Source organism: Canis lupus, chromosome 29, assembly GCF_003254725.2.
Source record: "Canis lupus dingo isolate Sandy chromosome 29, ASM325472v2, whole genome shotgun sequence".
NCBI classification, from domain to species: domain Eukaryota; kingdom Metazoa; phylum Chordata; class Mammalia; order Carnivora; family Canidae; genus Canis; species Canis lupus.
Window position 1 is genome coordinate 39467306 of NC_064271.1, and position 22326 is coordinate 39489631.

At 35.3% G+C, this 22326-nt stretch overlaps 1 protein-coding gene across 2 annotated transcripts in view; it reads right to left on the minus strand.

Moving 5' to 3' along the window:
- VIRMA (vir like m6A methyltransferase associated) overlaps positions 1-22326 on the minus strand; it is a 58700-nt gene that overhangs the window by 4317 nt on the left and 32057 nt on the right. Inside the window, exons 12-21 of one of the 2 annotated variants that reach the window (XM_025433471.3) lie at positions 21871-21964; positions 21188-21732; positions 20430-20665; positions 19533-19785; positions 16237-16454; positions 11889-12021; positions 3646-3798; positions 3014-3174; positions 2164-2260; positions 124-290 (exon numbers count right to left, since the gene is read on the minus strand). In XM_025433471.3, coding sequence (XP_025289256.1) covers positions 124-290; positions 2164-2260; positions 3014-3174; positions 3646-3798; positions 11889-12021; positions 16237-16454; positions 19533-19785; positions 20430-20665; positions 21188-21732; positions 21871-21964 — 2057 coding nt within the window. The remainder of the gene's footprint in view (positions 1-123; positions 291-2163; positions 2261-3013; positions 3175-3645; positions 3799-11888; positions 12022-16236; positions 16455-19532; positions 19786-20429; positions 20666-21187; positions 21733-21870; positions 21965-22326) is intronic. The other variant, XM_025433472.3, reaches the window with a different exon arrangement.

A 22326-nucleotide genomic window follows, 5' to 3' on the forward strand; every position in this document is an offset into this window, starting at 1 on the left:
TTCATGATTAAAGTATTATGTCATCTTCCTTTTTTTCTGTATAGTTAGTGTCTATCTTAAAGTATATTACAATAAGTAAACTTCTATGACCACAATCAAGATCTTTGGTAGAATAGATTTTACCTTGAAGTTATAAAGGTCTCATGCTTGTGCTTCCCAAGTTTGAATCCTTTAGTAGTCTTAGTTCTCCCTGGAGATGATGGTTCTGACAAAAAGGAGCGTTCTAGTTCTGAATGCAAGTCAAAGTCACTACAGCATTTTTCAGAGAGCTCAATTAAGTCAACCTTCACCTGCAGTCATAAAAATGAAACAAAATGAAAAATACACCTTAAATGAAATTATTAATATAACAATTACAGAAATTCTTATTTCCTATAGATTATTTTTAACTCTCAGAATAAACAAATTATAGGTCGGCCTCCTCTCATTTTTTCTTTTTCTTTTTTTTTATAGATTTTAAGTAATCTTCACATCCAACATAGGGTTCAAACTCATAACCGCAAGATCAAGAGTTATATGCTCTATCGACTGAGCCAGTAAGGCACCCCTTTCACTCATCTTTTCAAAAAGCAACATCATTGGTATTTAAAGAAAAAAATCTTAGGAATTTAGCTGCATTTTGGGATAGGATGGGGTGGCATTCCTCCTCAAAGAAGGGCTATTAATTAGGGGGGGGCCACTGCTGTCTGACAAGGAACTCAGAATTTATCTATATAAATTAACAAAGTAGCATTTCCAGAATTCTTCCAAAACAACTGGAAATAATATACTTTGTAAGCCTTGTATAGTCATGGTATTTATTATAAAAGGATTCTGTGCCACAGTTCTCAAAGTTCTATGCATTAGTTCCAGAGAAATAAAAACTATGTTTATGTTAAGTTTTATTTAAATTTAGCAAACCTAAAAAAAGATTCCAAATTCTCTAAACCATGTAAGGTTACAATCTTCATTGCAAGATAGTTATATTTCAACACTAAAATTATTTTTAAAAAAACCTTCTAACAGAAATTTTAGATCTGTGATACTAAATATGGTAGCCACTAACCACATGTCCCTATTTAAATTAATTAAATCAAAAATAAAATTCTTTAGTTCCACTAGCAACATTTCATTACTCAACAGTCACATAAGATTGATGGTTACTGTACTGGACAGGGCAGATTATGAACATTTCTGTTACTGCATAAGGTTCTATTGGACAGAGAGCAGTCCTAAAAAATCATTGAACAGTTTACACGGAAGGAGAAATTAATTTTTGTTTCTAAAAAAGCTCTATATCCAATGTGGGATTCTAACTCACGACCGACCTCAAGAGTCACATGCTCTACTGACTAAACCAGCCAGCTACTCTAAGAGAAATTAACTCTTTAATGCAACTTAAATAAAATTTTATGTAATTATTTTTTAAAAAGGGAAAGGAGCCCTTATTAATATACTAAATACATCTTAAATGTGAAGTAAACAATTATTTTAGTCTCATTGCATGTGATAAATATTAACACTTTTTGGACCAGAGAATATCCAAATATATTTATTTTTTTGATCAAGGAAAAAAGAATATATGGTACAATAATATGTAACTGAAATCAGCCTCCCTAATATAGCTCTGAGAAGCATAAATCAGAGTGCTCTAAATTTTAAATGTTTAACTATACTCCCACACCTGTCCAGCATTATGTTTAAGAATGTGAATTCTCATTTATATCTATATTATTTTAACAAATACGTTCTTCACATTTCCCTCAAATTAAGAGCAGATTGCCCAAATACCATTCCCTTCCTTAAACCCCAAAACAGGAATGAACTGCAATTTTGTGGGATACTTTTCTCTATTCTATACCCTACAAATATAAGTGCCTCAGGGTATTTAGGCAAAAACATATTTTTTCCCTAAAAAAAATCTCATTCTCAAATATACAGATCACTAACTAGAAAGAAGCAAAACAAGTTAACATAAAAAAACTGAGTTTCCTGGATACCATTAAGTGGGCAACTGATATAAAAATAATGTAGGTACTAGTCCCCAAATGGGCTTTTAACTGCCATACAACATCTAACTTATTTTGGTGCTAACAATACACATACATACACACACACACACACACACACACACAAAATCAACAATAACTTTTTTCTAATATTTAGTAATAAAATTACTTATACCAAATCCAGATCTGTATCAATCTCTTCAGCCTGAAATGGAGTGAACCACATGGATTTCAACTGATCATCCATGACATCAGCTAGCACATATGCAGTCCTAGAACAAGAAAGGTATTTGGTAAAATGTAGAATTCCCACATCAAATATTTTACCTTATTTTCTAAGCAAAATCTACAGAAGATACAATTAAAAATAGTACACTGAAAACTATTAGTAAAATTAGTACTTAAAAGCAACGTTTATTATGTTGTACTAGTAAGTACAGAAACTGCCTGTATTTAATTTTTCTAAATTTAGAGAATAATTCCATAAACTGAATAGTCATTATGCTCCAAAAATACAGTGCTCCAAAGATCAAGAGGCATATAACTTCTAGATCAGGGATCAGTAATCTATGACCCCCATTCTGCAAGCCCGTGTATAGCCTATAAGCTAGAAGTGGTTTATTTTTTAAAGTTTTTTTAAAAAGCTATAAGAAACAAACAAAAAGCTACCGAAAAACATGCAACAGAGAGTGAACGCAGCTTGCAAAGCCTAGAATTTTTCTTATCTGGCCCTTTACAGTAAAACAGTTTGCTGGCCCTCTGTAGACCCCAGTCATTAAATACACAATACCTACTTAACCACAAAACATTGCTTGTTTTACCTATTGTTTTTTTTTTAATTTTTTTTTAATTTTTATTTATTTATGATAGTCACAGAGAGAGAGAGGCAGAGACACAGGCAGAGGGAAAAGCAGGCTCCATGCACCGGGAGCCTGATGTGGGATTCGATCCTGGGTCTCCAGGATCGCGCCCTGGGCCAAAGGCAGGCGCCAAACCGCTGCACCACCCAGGGATCCCTGTTTTACCTATTGTTAAACAGATTCTGGAGAGATTCTGGAGCTGAAAGTACTGGTTCTACATCCTGGTCACCGAGAGGTAAAGGATCACCAGATGATTCCAGCATCTGCTTAAGTCCAACTACATTGTCCAACAAAGAATCCAGATTGTCATCATCTTTTGAATGTTCCTAGATACAGACAGAAACAGAATTAAATGATGCAGGCAAAACTTGAACATTTATGTCCATGATCTGACTCCTTAATAGAAAGGGTTATATTTTTTTGATTACTAAGAAATTTGGAGCACCATCAAAAATGTATCAACTTAATATTAAACATACTTAAATAAAATCAACATCAAAAACATCTGTCATTTTATTTCTAAAGAATGGTAGCAGGAAGCACCCTGCATTCAAACAGATAATTCAAAAACTATTGCCTTCTTCTTTAATATTCATAATAGTATGGAGGACTTCACTCCAAATTATTAATTCAAAGACTATTCCAAACTTTGTAAGTACCCAATTGAGGGTTCACTATTTAAAAAGGTCACTATGAAAAACTTGTACTAGGCAAAAAAAGAAGAAACTTTATCTTGCGAATGAGCTGTTTTATCTTGTTTCTGGTTTTGTTTTTGTTTTGTTTGTTTTTTTTTTTACCAAAACAAGCTTCTCTAGTTCAAGGAACAAATTTTCTGGACTTTCTTCTTTGCTTTGTAGAAGCTGTTTTAACTCTGCAGCATTAATACTCATTGTCCGTGATGGATGAGCTCCCTCTACTTCCATGAGACCACTATCATCTCCACAACATCCCTGTAAATGTCACACACAAGTTAAATTTGAGAGCAGAGAAATTTGTAAAGATGCTTCCAAACTTATTTAGATATTTAAGCCATTTGCTGCAATCTCCCCCTCAATGTTTTGGTTATACATTAGTACAAATGGCTAGTTTTAAGAAAGACTTAGCACAAAGCTGAAATAGGTTTCTTTGAGTAAGACTCATATAAGTATGTAAACACACATATTCAATTTACTAGCAGCAAGATTTCTCAAAAAAAATATCCAAAACAAATACAATAAGCACTTGTAGGACATGTAACATACTGTTTGATACTCAATAAAATGCCTACTATAATAAAGAACTGATAGAACCTGAATTTATCTTTCTGGAGATAAGGCAAACAACTAAAGAAAACTACCATATTTAAGGCTCTGTTCTGTCATGAAAAAAGTGAATATTTCCTGCTTTAAAAAGTAAATCATATAATAAAATGATTTGGGGCATGATAATAATTTAATACTAGAAAATTCAACCAGCAAACCAAATCTTGGTTCATGAAAACAATCTGTCCACATTGTCACATGTGATAGAACACTTGAGTAGTTCCAAATCTTTAGAACACAATCCTATTTTATTATTTTTATTTAGGTATAATTAACATACAGCATTGAGAACTAATCACCACAGTAAGTCTAGTTACCATCTGTCACCATACAAAGTTAATACAATATTATTGACTACATTCCTCATGTATTACTCATTTTATTTTCTTAAAGTTCATTTATTTTTTTTAGTAATCTCTACACGTGGAACTTCAACTCAGGATCCCAAGATTAAGCACTGCATGCTCTTCCAACTGAGCCAGTCAGGCGCCCCACCTTAAATGGCTCAAAGTGAATATGGTCTCATAGAGGAGCCTATAAACCCAATCTAGATGCAGGATTTAGTACTTTTTTAAAAAAGATTTTATTTATTTATTCATGAGAGACACCAAGAGAGAGGCAGAGACACAGGCAGAGGAAGAAGCAGGCTCCCTGTGAGGAGCCCGATGTGGGATTCAATCCTGGGACCCCAGGATCACGCCCTAAGCCAAGGCAGATGCTTAACCACTGAGTCACCCAGGCATCCCCAGGATTTAGTATTTTTAAATAGGCATTAACAATAAAAATTTTCTTTGGGGATCCTTTGTCCTATAACTGGACACATTTCAATGAAAATTAAATGAAAATTATTCTAAATAAATTCCCACTCACACGAACACTTGTGCCTGAAGCACACTTGTTTTTTTGTTTAAAGATTTTATTTATTTATTCATGAGAGACACAGAGAGAGAGAGAGAGAGAGGCAGAGACACAGGCAGAGGGAGAAGCAGGCTCCCTGTGGAGAACCTGATGCAGGACTCGATCCCAGGACCCCAGGGTCACACCTTCCCTGAGCCGAAGGCACTTGCTCAACCACTGAGCCACCCAGGTGTCCCCTGAAGCACACTGGTACCTTTCATAAAACACAAGACTGAGGAAGTCACTTATTGTTGTATTAAGGAAGAGGGTATATAGTTTTAGTGAGAATCAATAAAACATTATCTGTAAGAGTTTTACTTGCTTTGCTTGGAGGTAAGGGGGAGATTGACAATGATCTAGCTTATGTTTAAGTTTTTAAAAATTAAGGTAAATGATGTAAAAATAATCAGAGTACACTGACAGAAACAGACTATACAAGGTTCTCTTTAAAGGAACTGTCCCCTAAATATTAGTAAACTGGATACATTAATGGACTAAATACATTTTATTGAAGTATATTAACCAGATTACAAATTATCAGGGCATTTGCTTCTTTCCTTACTCTGTTATTCATATCACTTTCACCAAGAGTTAGAAAGTTTAGTGTAACCGAATCAGAAAATATTATAATTATCATTTTTAAAAGTCAGAGAAAACAGAGTAAGATAATCAGTTAAAAGAAAAGGGGAGAGAGGATCCCTGGGTGGCTCAGCGGTTTAGTGCCTGCCTTCGGCCCAGGGCATGATCCTAGAATCCCGGGATCGAGTCCCACATCGGGCTCCCTGCATGGAGCCTCTTCTCCCTCTGCCTGTGTCTCTGCCTCTCTCTCTCCCTCTCTCTGTGTCTCTCATGAATAAATAAATTTAGAACAATCTTAAAAAAAAAAAAAAAAAAAAAGAAGAGAAAAGGAGAGAATTTATGTCTATCCAAAAACCTGCATAGATGTTTTATAGTAGCTTTATTCATAATCACCCAAACTTGGAAACTACTAGGATGCCCTTCACTAGGTGAATGGATAAACGTGTATAGACACACAATGGAATATTATTTAGTGCTGAAAAGAAAAGAGTTATCAAACCATGAAAAAATATAGAAGACTTGCTACATATTGTCTGATTCCAATTACCTAACATTCTGGAAAAGGTAAAACAATGGAGGGGTAAAAAGATCAGTGGTTGCTGGAGGTTAAGAAGGAAACGATGAATAAGTGAAGCACATAAAATTTAAGGCAGTAAAATTATTCTGCGTGACACTACAATCGTAGATACACATCATTATGCATTTGTCAAAACCCACAGAATGTTAATACCAGTGAACCCTAATATAAACTATGGATTTTGATATGGAATAGGAGAATAATGTCCACGTAAGTCCATCAATTGTAACAAATATATTACTGTAATGCAGTAGATTGGTAGGTTGATAATAATGGATATTTGGGGATAGTAGGAGATAGTAGGGGAAACTGTGCAACTGTAGGGAGCATGTGCATCGGGGAGATGGGAGGAACAAGAAGTACATGGAAACTTTCTGTACCTTCCACTCAATTTTGCTGTGAACCTAAAACTGGTCTAAAAAACCTAAAACAGGGATCCCTGGGTAGCTCAGTGGTTGAGCATCTGCCTTTGGCTCAGGTCATGATCCCAGGGTCCTGGGATTCAAGTCCCACATCAGGCTCCCCACAGAGAGCCTGCTTCTCCCTTTGCCTATGTCCCTGCCTCTCTCTCTCTGTGTCTCATGAATAATTAAAATCTTTTAAAAAATAAATAAACAAATAATCTAAAACAAAGAAAGATTTTAAAAACTATGAATTAAAATATTCAGAACAATGCAAATTTTTCGTCTCCCCATAAATCTTTTTCATTATTATGAGCAGAAATAGTTTTGAACAAAATAAAATGCATTTTACATTTTAATCCACTTACTCTATTTATTTATTTTTTAATCCACTTACTTTATACTAAAAGTCATCTTATAAAAATCTAGGGTCAAATTTAGCACCATTTAGCACATTTTAATCCACTTACTCTATTTATTTATTTTTTAATCCACTTACTTTATACTAAAAGTCATCTTATAAAAATCTAGGGTCAAATTTAGCACCATCTGTATACACATTACTTTTAGAAATAGTAATAAAGGGATGCCTGGATGGCTCAGCGGTTGAGCTCTGCTTTCATCTTAGGGCGCGATCCTGGAGTTCAGGGATTGAGTCCCACACCAGGCTCGCTGAGGGGAGCCTACTTCTCTCTCTGCCCCTCTCTCTCTCTGTGTGTATCTCTAATGAATAAATAAATAAAATTTTAAAAATAAAAAAGAAATAGTAATAAAGAATTTTTAAGGGATGCCTGCGTGTCTTAAGCGTGTTAAGGGTGTCTTAAGTGTCTTAAGGGTGTCTTAAGTTGGTTTAGCGTCTGCCTTCGGCTCAGGTCATGATCTCAGAGTCCTAGGATCAAGCCCCATGTTGGGCTCCTTGCTCATGGTGAGTCTGCTTCTCCCTCTCTTCCCCACTCATGCTCTCTCTCGCTTTCTCTGAATAGATTTATATTAAGTAAAGCAATTTAGTATCAAAAACACTTTACACAAAGAAAAACCCAGGTGGAGATGGTTTCACTGGTGATTTTCTATCAAATGTTTAAAAAATGAATACAGGGATCCCTGGGTGGCGCAGCGGTTTAGCGCCTGCCTTTGGACCAGGGCGCGATCCTGGAGACCCGGGATCGAATCCCACGTCAGGCTCCCGGCATGGAGCCTGCTTCTCCCTCTGCCTATGTCTCTGCCTCTCTCTCTCTCTCTCTCTGTGTGACTATCATAAATAAATAAAAAATTTAAAAAAAAATGAATACAATCCTTCATAAATGCTTCCAAAAAATAAAACCAGAAAGAACACTTATCGGTTCACTCTATGAGACCAAAGATACCACAAGAAAGCAAGCTACAGACCAATATCCCTATAAATAGAGACCTAAAACTCCTCAATAAAACAAACTGAATCTAGCAATATATAAAAAGGATTGTACATCAAAAAAAAGAGAAAAGGATCATATATCATGACCAAGTGAGATTTATCCCAGGAATACAAGGTCAGTTCTACACATAAAAGTCAATCAATACAATATACTACATCAATAGAGTATGGAGAAAAATAACATAATCATCTCAAAAGACAAAGAAATAGCATTTAACAAAACCTAACACCCCTTCATGATAAAAACACATAACAAACTAGGAAGAGAAGTATTTCTTCCATAGATACAGGATATCTATGAGTAACCATAGCTAACACTGTATGTCATTTTACAAGATTGAAAGTTTTCTCCCTATGATCAGGAACAAGACAAAAATGTCAATTCTCACTACTTTTTATTCAACATGTACTGAAGGTTCTTGCAGGGGTGGAAGGAAGGAAGGGAGGGAGGGTAGGAGGGAAGAAATGTATCCAAATTGAAAGTAAAGCTAAACTATCTTATTTGTAGATGACATAATCTTACATGCAGAAATCACAAAAAAAAACTATTAGAACTAACAAACAAGTTCAGCAAAGTTATAGAATACAGTATCAATATACAAAAATCAACTATATTTTTCTAAATACTAGCAAAGAACAATTCAAAAATGGAAATTAAGAAACAATTCCATTTATAATGGCATTAACAAAATTCCCAATTCAGCATAAACAAAAGGCGTAAGAGATTTGTATACTGAAAACTACAAAACACGAAGGAAAGGAATTGAAGACAACCTAAATAAATGGAAAGCCATGCCACGTCCATGGATATGAAGACTTAATAGTATTAAGACAGTAATACTTCCAAAATTGATCTATAGATTCAACACAATCCCTATCAAAATCTCAGCAATCTTTTTGTAGAAACTGATATAGAGACAGAAAAGTAGATTAGTGGTTGCCATGAGCTAGAAACAAGAGGCAGTGGGGAGATTCCCTTATGGGCACAGAGCTTCTTTTTGGGATTCTGAAAGCATTCTAAAATTAGATAGTAGGGCAGCCCTGGTGGCGCAGCGGTTTGGCGCTGCCTGCAGCCTGGGGTGTGATCCTGGAGACCCACCATCAAGTCCCACATCAGGCTCCCTGCATGGAGCCTGCTTCTCCCTCTCCCTGTGTCTCTGCCTCTCTCTCTGTTTGTCTATGAATAAATAAAAAAAAAATCTTAAAAAAAATAAAATAAAATAAAGACAGTGTGAAAGGTATTTGGGAACACACGCACACACCACTGTTAAAATAAATAAATAAATAAATAAATAAATAAATAGATAGATAGATAGATAGATAGAAAAATAAATTAGATAGTGGTGATGGCTGCACAATTCTATGAATATACTAAAAACCACTGAATTGTCCGTTTAAAGGGGTGAATTTTATGAGATGTAGGATCAATTTTAAATAAAATGTTATAAAAAAAAGCAGCAGCAAGAAGAAAATCTATAATAATAGTGGTAAAATAAAAAAGAATGAAATAAAAGAAAGGTTTTATAAATAAAATTGACAGGAATGACAGCTGGTAAAGAGGATGAAGAAAAGGGGGAAATTTGACTATTATTTGATGACTTCTATCTTGAAGGTCAAGTAAGATGATATAAAAGTAGGGCAAATAAAAGATAACTCAGATATATGAGGGAAGATCATGAATTTGGGTTTGGATATTCAGAGATTCTCTCAAGTAGCCAAGGGCATGGAGACGAGAGAGAAAGAGAGGAGAGGAAAGGACAGGAGAGGTTTAAAAAGGAGCCAGGTCTGACATTAGAAGGTACAAGACCTAGAAATGAAGTGATGCAGGGGGGCACTCTCTCCTTATTAAGGAAGGAAACAACAGGTTAAAGAACAGGGATAGAATCAAAGGGAGAGTGAAAGGATTTAAAACCAAACAAGATGGCCTTGATCTTCTCAGTGAAAGAGGTAAGAAAAGGAAATGCAATGGTAAGGGATATAAAAGCATTAATTAGCAATCCTGAGGGCCCAGCAGCTCCTGGATAACAAGAATGAACAGTGGTTAGTGATTTTTGGATTAGGAACTGTTTAGTTGATGATGTGTGTAAGAAAATCTGTCAAATGGATTTATTAACAACATACCACTTAGGATTTGTAAAACTAGTAAGTTGTCTTCCATTAAGTAAAAACTCTACAATTTCTTTATGGTAGTTACAATCCTACCATTAAATATGCTCTTTATCTTTCAGAATCAAAGCATCTGGTGAACTTAATGACTTTAATTTATATCTGACACAAAACAAACACAAATTTGCTGATAAAATCGGCACAAAAAAATAACTACAAATACAACAGGTAGCCAACATGTGCTTAACGGTGAGACTCAAAATCTCATGACCTCAAGATCAAGAGTTGCATGTTCTACCAACTGAGCTGGCCGAGCACCCCTTACTGAAATAAATATTCTTTTTTTTTTTTAATTTTTTTTATTTATGATAGTCACAGAGAGAGAAAGAGAGAGAGGCAGAGACATAGGCAGAGGGAGAAGCAGGATCCATGCACTGGGAGCCCGATGTGGGATTCGATCCTGGGTCTCCAGGATCGCGCCCTGGGCCAAAGGCAGGCGCCAAACCACTGCGCCACCCAGGGATCCCTGAAATAAATATTCTTAATATAAGTTATATGCATAAAAGAAATATACTAAACAGTAAATTTAATTTTTTTCTTATGAAATCATCCCATATTATATTTGCTTTAGCAAAAGTGTACTAAACAACTCTTCCCAAACAGGAATCTTAAATGTAAACTGAATTTCTTAAACCAGTGTTGACAGAATAGAGACCTACAGGATGTTAATAGCTATACGTACTTGTGCACACACAAGTATACACACATTATACACACACACGCAAGTATTTTGCAGGCAATACATTTGGAAAAAGCTAGATTCAATTGCAGTAAAGCAACTTTCTATTTACTTAGGAACTTTTGGAGCTTATACTATACTAATGTGCACAGTTCAGTTCTATCAGGAGAGACTTTTCCAAACTTATCTGACCACAAACACTCTTTGAAGGCAAGTCTAATAAATATTAAAGGTTTTGGGAATTATGTCCACAACATATATCATGATTTTGGAAAATACTAATGAGAGAAATTCTTAAATAGAATTTAATAATACAATTTTAGAACTGGGGAAATAATCTTTAATTTGTATCTATGATAGACCCAAAATACCTTAAAATAAACTTTACAACCACCCCAAAATCAACATCCAAAACACAGTCAGTAAATGCTCAATTAAATGAAAGTAGGCAAATACTTGATTAAGAGACTGATAAATTAAAAAAAAGAAAAGAAAGACTGATAAATGAAGGCACTAGAAGTGCCTGGATGGCTCAGTGGATTAAGCAGCCAACTCTTGATTTCAGCTCAGGTCATGATCTCAGGGTCCTAGGATCGAGCCAGTGTCTGGTTCCATGCTCAGAGGGAAGTCGGCTTGAGGACTGAATCCCTCTCTCCCTCTCCTCTTGCCCCTTCCCCAACTAATGTGTGCGCTCTCGCTCTCTCAAAATAAATCTTAAAAAAAAAAAAAAAAATGAAGACACCATGGGTAGTGTTTTCTCTATTTAAGCTGCCAAGTCATGGAGTATTCACAAATTAATGATGCTTAATAAATTTAAAAAGAGTTCAATAACTTCTGCTCTTAAACATCTTTTTTATAAATCAAAACTTGCATTTATAGTGAGATATGGGCACAGAAAAAAAACATTAAGTTCAAATTTCCAAAAAATATTCTAAGATATTTTTGAATGCAATTGCTTTTTTAAACTTATGACAGAAGTTCGTAAATTTAAAAAATACCAAACACATACATATACATATGTTAACTTACCATTGTGTCAGAGTTAAGAATTTGTCTCATAAATTCCAAAAATGAAGATGCAAGTTCACCTGTGTCCTTACTAAATGTGCTGACCACTCGTTTCAGTAAACTATGCAGAGCATTACTATTTTTCCTTAAAGAACTGTAAATAAATAGAGAGGACATGTCTTAAAATTTAAACGTATAAAAGTATAAGAAATAAACCATCTCCAGTTCAGACAGAACAAAATTCAGTCCACCATTTAAAAAATGTTTTGGTGTGACTATATACATACACCACTTAACAAGGCAGTATCTACAGGTACCTCCTTTTAAAAATAAACTTCAAGCTCTTAAAGAAAATAATACCCCCACAAAAGGAAAATACTTCCTCCATATAATAAAGATATAAAACTTAGCAAAAGAAACTTTGAGGCTCCCTATTTTTATACTTTTTATAGCCCGAGGATTTCTCTAATATAAGGAGGTTAGGGTGGTCTCAGAAGCTTGACCAGAAAGATTTACATAATAACTACAAAAAATGACTGACTTTATGGCACTATAATCTGATAGAAAGAAATGCAGGGTATAGACTGGGGATCTACAAACTTTTTCTGTAAAGGATCTGATAGTACATATTTTACGCTTTGCAGGCTATACAATAATGCGGTCTGTCTTCTATACACAACAGCAGCAGTCTCAATCATAGCTACTCAAATGCTTGTGTAGTGGAAAGCAGCCATAAACAATACATAAATGCTGACTATGTTCCAATAAAACTGTATTTACAAATACTGGTGGTGCGCTAAATTTGGCTAAATTTGGTCATGGTTTGCCAATCTGTTACAAGGGTTGGCAAATGATATGCTTAAATCTTCAAGCATAACAATCAATCATGATAATTTACAGTCTAGATAAAATTATTATATACATTTACAGCTCTTTGGGTTGTTTTTGTTTTTTTAAGATTTTATTTATTTATTTATTCATGAGAGACACACAGAGAGAGAAAGGCAGAGACACCGGCAGCGGGAGAAGCAGGCTCCATGCTGGGAGCCCAATGTGGGACTCAATCCCGGGACCCCAGGATCATGCCCTGAGCCGAAGGCAGATGCTCAACCACTGAGCCACCCAGGAGTCCCTACACAGCTCTTTGTTGATCAAAAGAAAATTTCAAGGGCAAAGTATTCTAATATTCCATAGCATCCTTTTTAAGTTATAATAATTCATAACTAGTCAGAATGAAAGTAAGATTATATTAACACTAAACATGCAGCATTTTTATTTGAAAAATGTGGTTGATATGCCATCATAGAAGACCTTGGTAGAGCAATACAGAAGAGAGAAAGATAAAGACTCTTGAGAACTATATTAAGTAATGAAATGGGTAAGGCACAACAAACAGGAATGAGATTAAATACAAAGACAAGGGGATCCCTGGGTGGCTCAGCGGTTTAGCGCCTGCCTTTGGCCCAGGGCACGATCTTGGAGTCCCGGGATCGAGTCCCACGTCAGGCTCCTGGCATTGAGCCTGCTTCTCCCTCCTCCCGTGTCTCTGCCTCTCTCTCTCTCTCTCTCTCTCTCATAATAAATAAATCTTAAATACAAGACAATACGATTAATGAAAAAAGCATGGATTTAAAATTAAATTTAAACTGACACCAATTACTAGCGTCTACATATAACCTTAAGCAAATAAGCCTTATTCCTTCCTACATATAACCTTAAGCAAATTCCCTTATTCCCATCAAAAACTGGAGCCCGCTACATACCCATTAGAATGTTTAAAAATTTTTAAACTAATAATACCAAAATCTGGTATTTTTGTTGCTCAACTTGTAAAGAAATTGTCTATATAAAAAGCCCATTGGAATTTTAGGGTGATGGAACTGCTCTGTATGCAGCTGTGGTGATAAACACATGACTGTATGCACTTGTCAAAATCCACAGAACTCTACAACATGAAACATGAATGAGATTACAAAGGAAGGGAGAAAACTAGAATCAACATCTGATACTGGACTGGAGTCAAAATGTCAGTATGGACTCATTTTAAAAAATACATACATACAAATAAACACTTTCAAAAACAAATGTAGATGTATGTATGCACGAGTTGGACACATGCATATATTTCCTAGCTCTATCCAATGAGAAGAACCAAATTCAGTGACACAAGCTGAACAATAAAATAACAATAGTATTAGATTATCATACAAAGAAAAAATTAATGTCCATAAATGCATAGTGATATAAATCTGCAAGTAAGTAAATAAATGAGAGAAAAGTGATAATTCTTCCTTACAGAGGGATAATTAATAAATTAAAAAGAAATGAGAAGGAGGAAATTTGCATTAGGACATAGGGCACCACAGTAAAAACTATTACATGCCAACATTCACTGATGAATACTAAAATTAGTGGACAAAAGTTTTGAGCAGAAATAAGATATTTACATAGTCTCAAAGTATATTCTCCAAAATATTTACTAATTATAAATTTTAATTTTAAAAATTATTAAGTTACCAGTGCAGAACCCTGACAGACAGCACCCAGCAAGTGATCATGTTGAATATCACCAAAAAACTACAGAGTGGTTGGCGATAACATTTACTGGGATGAACGAGACAGAAACATGCTTGATGCAAGAATATCAATGGCTCTGCCTTAGATCTATTCAGTTTGAATTGTCCACTAGACAGCCAAGCAGAGATGTCAAATAGATCAATAGGTTATTTAGAGCTTAGCACAAAAATTAGAGCTAACAGGGAAAAGGGGAATAGATTAAGACAATTTAGGAAAAAATTACTGACAGGAAAAAGACCAGAAAAATGAATCCAGCAAAGCCAAAAACATTACATATGATGTGATGGCAAATGTATGCAAAGGGTATTGTAAGAGCTAGGAATGGAGCAATCAAGGAAAGTTTTTGACTTTCTTGGAGGTGAAGAATATGAGTTTTATTTTTTATTTTTTAAAGATTTAATTATTTATTTGACAGAGAGAAAGAGCATGAGCCGGGGGAGAGGGAGAACCGGGTTCCCTGCGGAGCAGGGAGCCCAACGTAGGGCACCATCCCAGGACCCTGGGATCATGACCTGAGCCAAAGGCAGACGCCTAACTGACTGAGCCACTCAGGCATCCCCAAGATGAGTTTTAAAGGATATAGAGCAGGGCGCCTGGGTGGCTCAGTCGGTTAAGTGGCTACCTTTGGCTCAGGTCATGGTCCTGGAGTCCTGGGATCAAGTCCCATGTTGGGCTTCCTGCTGAGTGGGGAGTCTACTTCTCCCTCTCCCTCTGCCCCTCTCTGCTTGTGTTCTCTCTCTCTCTCAAATAAATATTTTTTTAAAAAAGTAAAAAATAAAGGACATAGAGTAAATTTCTAGGCAATAGGAAAAAGGACATTTCAGAAGTAAAATGTAAAGACTACAGTGAGAAACTGGGGATGGGGCATGAGGAGAAAGAAAACTTGGGATTTTCAGCAGGTGCTACCTATTAAAAGAGAATATAAATAAGACAGGTTTATCGGAAGATGGGAGTAATAAATAAAATAAAATAAAGTAAAATAAAATAAAATAAAATAATAAAATAAAATAAAATAAATAAAATAAAATAAAATATAAAATAAAATATAAAATAAAATATAAAATAAAATAAAATATAAAATAAAATAATAAAATAAAATAATAAAACAAGGAAGGAAGGAAGGAAGGAAGGAAGGAAGGAAGGAAGGAAGAAAGGGAGGGAAGCTAGGCATCAGCACCAAATCAGTATTTGGAACATAAGTTTTCAACCAATGTTTTAAGAATTAATGAGAGTCACAAATATATGTTTCCTCTTCCTTTATATCTCATAATCCTACATACTTCTACAAATTCCCAAGGAAATCTACATAATACCCAACTACCTTCCTAGGGAAGAAAAATTTGAGAGCATGGACAGATTGAAGCAGAAATTATACTTGAGGTGTACATCATCTAAGCCATTTCTCTACAGAATAAATAACAGAGAATCAGTACTTTTAGCTTGAAAGTCCATAATATCACACCACCATCACTTTGAAGGACTATAGGTAAATATATCAACAAAGCAAACATAATGTGAATTAACATCCCTGGAACAGTAAGATTCCCTTCTAAATACTATAAAATGCTCACATTAATTTGCCTATTTAGTTTATAATTTTAATCCTAAAGATTTTATTACTAGCACACTTCACTTCATTGCTAACAAATCTTTTCCATAAATATAAATTTCTCCACATGAAAGAAATTGTATCTTCAACCTTCTATAATTAGCCATGAATTAATCCATTTGGGAAGGGGTATTAGAGTATAAAATTAAGTCCAGGAATATATAAAATTAAATACAGCATTACCTTTTTAAATGAAATAATCCATAATCATGCTCTGCAAGAAACATCATTGTTCTGACACAAGTTAGTAAACAGTTGTAACTGCTCTCAGAGTTAGCTAGCATAGCCAGTAAACAGTCACAGATTGAGGCCATCAGTTCCTTGTTTGGTAGAGAATTGGAGAGCTGCTCCAGTTCAGAAATAGAACCTTCAGAAGCATTCGGTAAAATAAGAGCAATGTCCTGTGAGGGACAAGAGAAGTAGGGAGAAATTTTTAATTATTATCACCATCAATTAAATATTATATTAGAAATACACAGCATTTAATAAGTAATTATTTCATCAAAATATCACCTTCCTATCCTAAATATAAATTCAAACACATTAAGAACCTTTTGCTCTTCTATAAAATATTTTCTATAAAGATATACACTTAAAGTCAAATATTTTACTTTATAATACTTTTACTTTAAAAGAACATCTCATTCATTATTTATTTGGCTATATGCTCAAAGTGGGCTTGAACTCATAACACCAAGATCAAGAGTTGCATGTTCTACTGACTGAGCCAGCCAGATGCCCCTAAAAATTTTTCTCTGCATCACACTAAGTATGGTTTCTATCTTCAAATGGTTAAGTGAACTACTTTTGGTACTAAAATATTTTAAGTCATCGTATTATTGATTCATTTGAATATTTTTTAATTTATAAAGCAATCATTCAAAAACAATAAATCATTCAGTGAAATAAAATTTTTCTAAAAGATTTTATTTATTTACTTGAAAGAGAGAGAGAGCAAGCTCACGTGCAAGCAGTTAGGAGAAAGGGCAGAGGGAGAGGAAGAGGGAAAGAATCCCAAGTAGACTCCCTACTGATCCCAGAGCTGGATGAGGGCAGGGCTCGATCTCATGACCCTGAGATCATGACCTGAGCCAAAACCGAGAGCTGGATGTTAAATCCACTGAACTATCCAGGCGGCTCTTAGTGACATAAATTTTAAAAAACATACCCATATCGGAATTTAAAACATCACAAAAAGAAACATGGAGCAAACAAACACTTAAGCACAGTCTTCCAACTAAGTATTTTCCTCTAGTTTTTATATACTTTTAAAATTCAAGTTTTTCAGGAAGCCTGAGTCGCTCAGCAGTTGGGCACCTGCCTTCGGTTCAGGTCATGATCCTGGGATCCGGGATCGAGTCCCACATCAGGCTCCCAGTGAGGTGCCTGCTTCTCCCTCTGCCTATGTCTCTGCCTCTCTCTCTCTCTCTCTGTGTCTCTCATGAATAAATAAATATTTAAAAATAAATAAAATAGGGGATCCCTGGGTGACTCAGCAGTTTAGCACCTGCCTTTGGGCCAGGGCGCAATCCTGAAGTCCCGGGATTGAGTCCCACATTGGGCTCCCTGCATGGAGCCTGCTTCTCCCTCTGCCTGTGTCTCTGCCTCTCTCTCTGTGTCTCTCATGAATAAATAAATAAAATCTTAATAAAAAATAAAAATAAATAAAATAAAACAAAGTTCCAGTTTTTCAATGCTTAGGCAAGTTTAACCAACAATAAAAATTCCCAGCACTCTTTTTATTCAAGTAAATAAAGTAGATTTTACAGAAACATTTTTGGGTACATCTCATCGCCTTTAATCACTTCAACATACTGCAAACTAGGATTCAACACAGGTTAAAACTATGAAACAAAATGGGACGCCTGGGTGACTCAGCTAAGCAACTGCCTTTAGCTCAGGTCATGATTCTGGGGTCCTGGTATTGAGCCCTGCATCAGGCTCCCTGCTCAGCAGCGAGCCTGCTTCTCCCTCTCGCTCTGCCTGTCACTCCCCTTGCTTGTGCTCTAACAAATGGATAGAACCTTAAAAAAAAAAAAAAAAAACTATAAAACAAAGCTTAAATCAGAAGGAAAATATAGGGATCCCTGGGTGGCGCAGCGGGTTAGCGCCTGCCTTTGGCCCAGGGCGCGATCCTGGAGACCCGGGATCGAATCCCACATCGGGCTCTCGGTGCATGGAGCCTGCTTCTCCCTCTGCCTGTGTCTCTGCCTCTCTCTCTCTCTGTGACTATCATAAATAAAATAAAATAAAATAAAATAAAATAAAATAAAATAAAAAGATTAAAAAAAAAAAGAAGAAGGAAAATATAGAAGATGAGGTCAAGAATGAGGTTTATGTGAACAGGGAAGCTAGGGTCCTGTAGTCAGAGTAGCCATACAACCTGATATGAATTATACAACAAACACCAAATGGACATTTTAAGGTATAAGGACTTAATATCCTACTAGGTCCCAAACTATTTTCAACCAGATCCTCTTTTTGTGAAAACAAGTCACACCAAAAATGCCCCTTCTTGACTTAAGGGTTTAATGTAACCAAGGTGGATCTTTGTCAATTGAAAAAAACATAATCTTCCAACATGGGATCCTATTAAAAGTGTTCTGCTTGAAAAACAAATTGCATCTGATCATTAGATAGCAGGAGCCTTACAATAAGCAAAAGTACTAACATGTACAGAAATCTTCAAAGATATTGGGGTGCGTGAGGGCTCAGTAGGTTGGGCAACTGACTCTTGTTTTTGGCTCAGATCACAATCTTGGAATCATGGGGTCAAGCCCCATGTCTAGCTCCATGCTTGGCCCAGAGTTTGCTTGAGATTCTCTCCCTTTCCCCCTTCCCTCTCCCTGTTCATTGCCTCTCTCCCCACTTGTGTGTGCATTCTCTAAAATAAACTAAATCTTAAAAAAAAAAAAAGTAAAAAAGTCTTCAAAGAATTCAATCACAATGGGCTTTAAAAGTTAAAACAATTCTCATTAATTCATGGAATTATAAACTGGAAGCCAATAATACAGACAGGCAGAGATACTATTACTTTTAGTAAGCAGAGTAGTCTGAAACACACTAAAACTGCAGTAGCCTCTGATACCTTCAAAAGTTGCCCTAACAAGAGAACATATTATTAATTCAACTAATCACAAAACTATAAAATTCAAGAATGAATCTGTGTATAAGTGGAAGGAAAATGAACATACATACTAGGCATAATCAACCCCAAAGAATTCAGTGGCACATAAAGTGACTATCCAAGGATGCAATCTGATAACGAAAAAGAGACTTCAGAGAAACCTGCCAAGTGCAAACACAAAGAAAGCTAGGAAGCACAAAACCATTTTATTGTTGGTTTACTAGTCAAGCTGATCTCCCTACACAACAGGATTAATAAAACAGGTGAGATCTCTGTATTCACAGCCAAGATTCATATCAACAGAAGCTTTTAATTCACAAACACACAGTATTTATAAAATAACTATAAATACCTGATCACAGAGAGACTGCAAAATGGATGTGATATATTCAACACACTGCTGGCGAACAACACTGTCTCCAGGAGACCGCACCAAAGCTAACAGATCCTGGAATATCTCTGCATATCTTTCGTCACCTTTAATAGTTCCATTAATTAGATGCAAAATAGCTAATTTACAAGCTTTGTGTGAAGCCAGAGCATCAAGAAGAGCAAGCAACCTGGTGGTTTGGCTAGTATACTGTTTTTCTTTATCTTCTGAAGTGCTGAAATAAAATCAATACATTTAGTAAACAAAATTCTTAAGTTTAAGGCATTATTTAATTAATATTTATTTTTTCAACACATATCATCATATACAAATCTTGTATAAAACATTTCATTCCTTGGATATGACAACTTCTCTGGAATTTCACAACTACTATAAAATTTTATGAACTCAGATTTCAATATCTTTTTTAAATTCAGAGTACTTTATAGTTCACCTTTCAAATACCCAAAATCAAGACTTTCAAGGTATCTTGCACATGAAATAGTTTTCTAATTAAAAATAATCTATGGGGGCAGCCCAGGTGGCTCAGCGGTTTAGTGCCACCTTCAGCCCAGGGCCTGATCCTGGAGTCCCGGGATTGAGTCCCACATCAGGCTCCCCACATGGAGCCTGCTTCTCCCTCTGCCTGTGTCTCTGCCTCCCTCTCTCTCTCTGTGCCTCTCATAAATAAATAAAAATGTTAAAAATAAAATAAAAATAATCTACATATAGTCATACACACGTATATGTATATTTGTATATGTGTATATATATATTATCTGAGCATTCTAAACTCCGGTTTCCAAATTCTAAGTGAAAAAAATGTATCTGTGTCAAGAAAAACTTCAGGAAAAAATTTTTAATGCAAAATGAAAATACCTTTGCAAGTCTTCTACAATCAAATCCAACACAGTTCTCATAATCAGAAGTGCAGTTGGTGAGGCAAGGTCACACAATTGAACACAAATACGCCGTAACATGTGTTGAATGGGCTGGCAGGTTGTGCCAGAGAAAGAGCGAACTATTTCTTGGAGCAACTTTGCTTGAACATGAAGGTGCATGCTCCACAATTTTCGGGTGTTGAGTGCCACTGATATATCATGTGGCTCAATAACCTGTTAAAAAAGTATATTGTGTGTGTACGTAGATTTTTTTTAATATTTATTTATAGTCAGAAAAACTGTTCAGGAAGAACTGTTATGAAAAGAACATCTTTACTACATGCTTAAAACATTTTTCTATTATACAATTAAACATTTGCTTAAATTCAATGCATCTAGAAAATCTTATTGTTCTCAGGTTAGCAGTCAGTAGAGCAGAGTCCATTGGTGAACCAACCTAGTTAATGGCAAATTCTAACACATGATAAAGGGAAAAAAAGGATTTAAAAATAACAAAAGTACAAGTATACAGAACAGCATAATAAAATTCACATTAACAAAAATTTATTTAAAATGTTGCCCCATATTTCTTTAATGACCAACTTGCTTCAGTTTTATCTCACCCTCATCCAGTTATTTTATGTCTTTTTTAGGGGAAGGGGATGAGGGTTGTAGGTTTTTAATAGCAAAATCACTGGCTTTTTAAAAAGTGTTACTGCAGTCATTTATAAGATGCATGTTATATGGAAGTGATACCTGAGTTGTTTGCATGGGCAATGGTAGAGGCAGCAGCTCTGAAAGTAGTATGAGTCCAGAAAAAAATCCTTCAGGAACCTTCAAGATTGAAGAAAGAACTTCTTTTAACATTAACGACCAAGTATTATTGGCCAGAGTCTCTTCTGAGATTGTGAGTTTTTCATTAACTCCTTGTGTAAAAGTCAGTAAGATATCAATGATATCATTTTGAATTTTCTGTTCATCACTATCCAAACGACCTGAGAGAGGGATAGAGCACAGGAGCATGTGTAAAGTCACAAGTGCTGAAGGAACACGCATGTCCTTAAACTCAAAGGATCCACCTCTCAGGAGTTCCGTTAACATAGTTTTAAGAAGAGTGAGTGTGCAGCGAGCCATTGAAATAGTAGTAACTCTGTGAAGGGTAGTCCCCATGTTGACATGGAGCCTCCAAGGCTGAGTCAGAATACTGTTCAATTTTTGCAGAACCCGAATAAAGGTGTCCATTCCTTCAGCAGAAAAAAGCTGAATAACGGCAAGATTCCATTTCAGGTCTTTCTGCTGACCTTTATATAGGACAAGGGGAAAAAAAAAAACTAATTACTATATGTTTACAATCAGTTAAGATTTTTGAATATTTTATTTAATAAATAGCATTTATACTAGGCTTTAAGTATGTCTTTAAAGTATAATAGCCATATTACCTTCAACAGGAGGTGGTGGACATGCCACATTACAGAGAACACGCAAGGCAGTGGTAAGGCCAACTCCTTCCGGGGTCATCAAATTATCGATATTCTTTACAAATAAAAATGAACAGGAAGTTTAATTTCTTGGTGCTTTGATATGAATCAAGAAAAACTTCCCAAGAAGGCCTTAATTAAAAATGTGTTTCATATTAAGTACCTACACCATTTTAAGTTTCTTAAGTAAAGTTAAAACATGAATAAAGCTAATGAAGTTTATAAAGGTTATTTTATGAAATAATCACAAAATTCAAGTATATTAAAAAGCACTGATTAAAAATGAAAGTAATATACAAAAATGAATGAATAAGACTTCCTTTTTAACATACTCTTTCTATATACGCTCCTTCCTAAAAACGAAGCAATGGCTGATTTTACAAAGCCCTGTGGGTACCAAACCTCTTTCAAAACTGA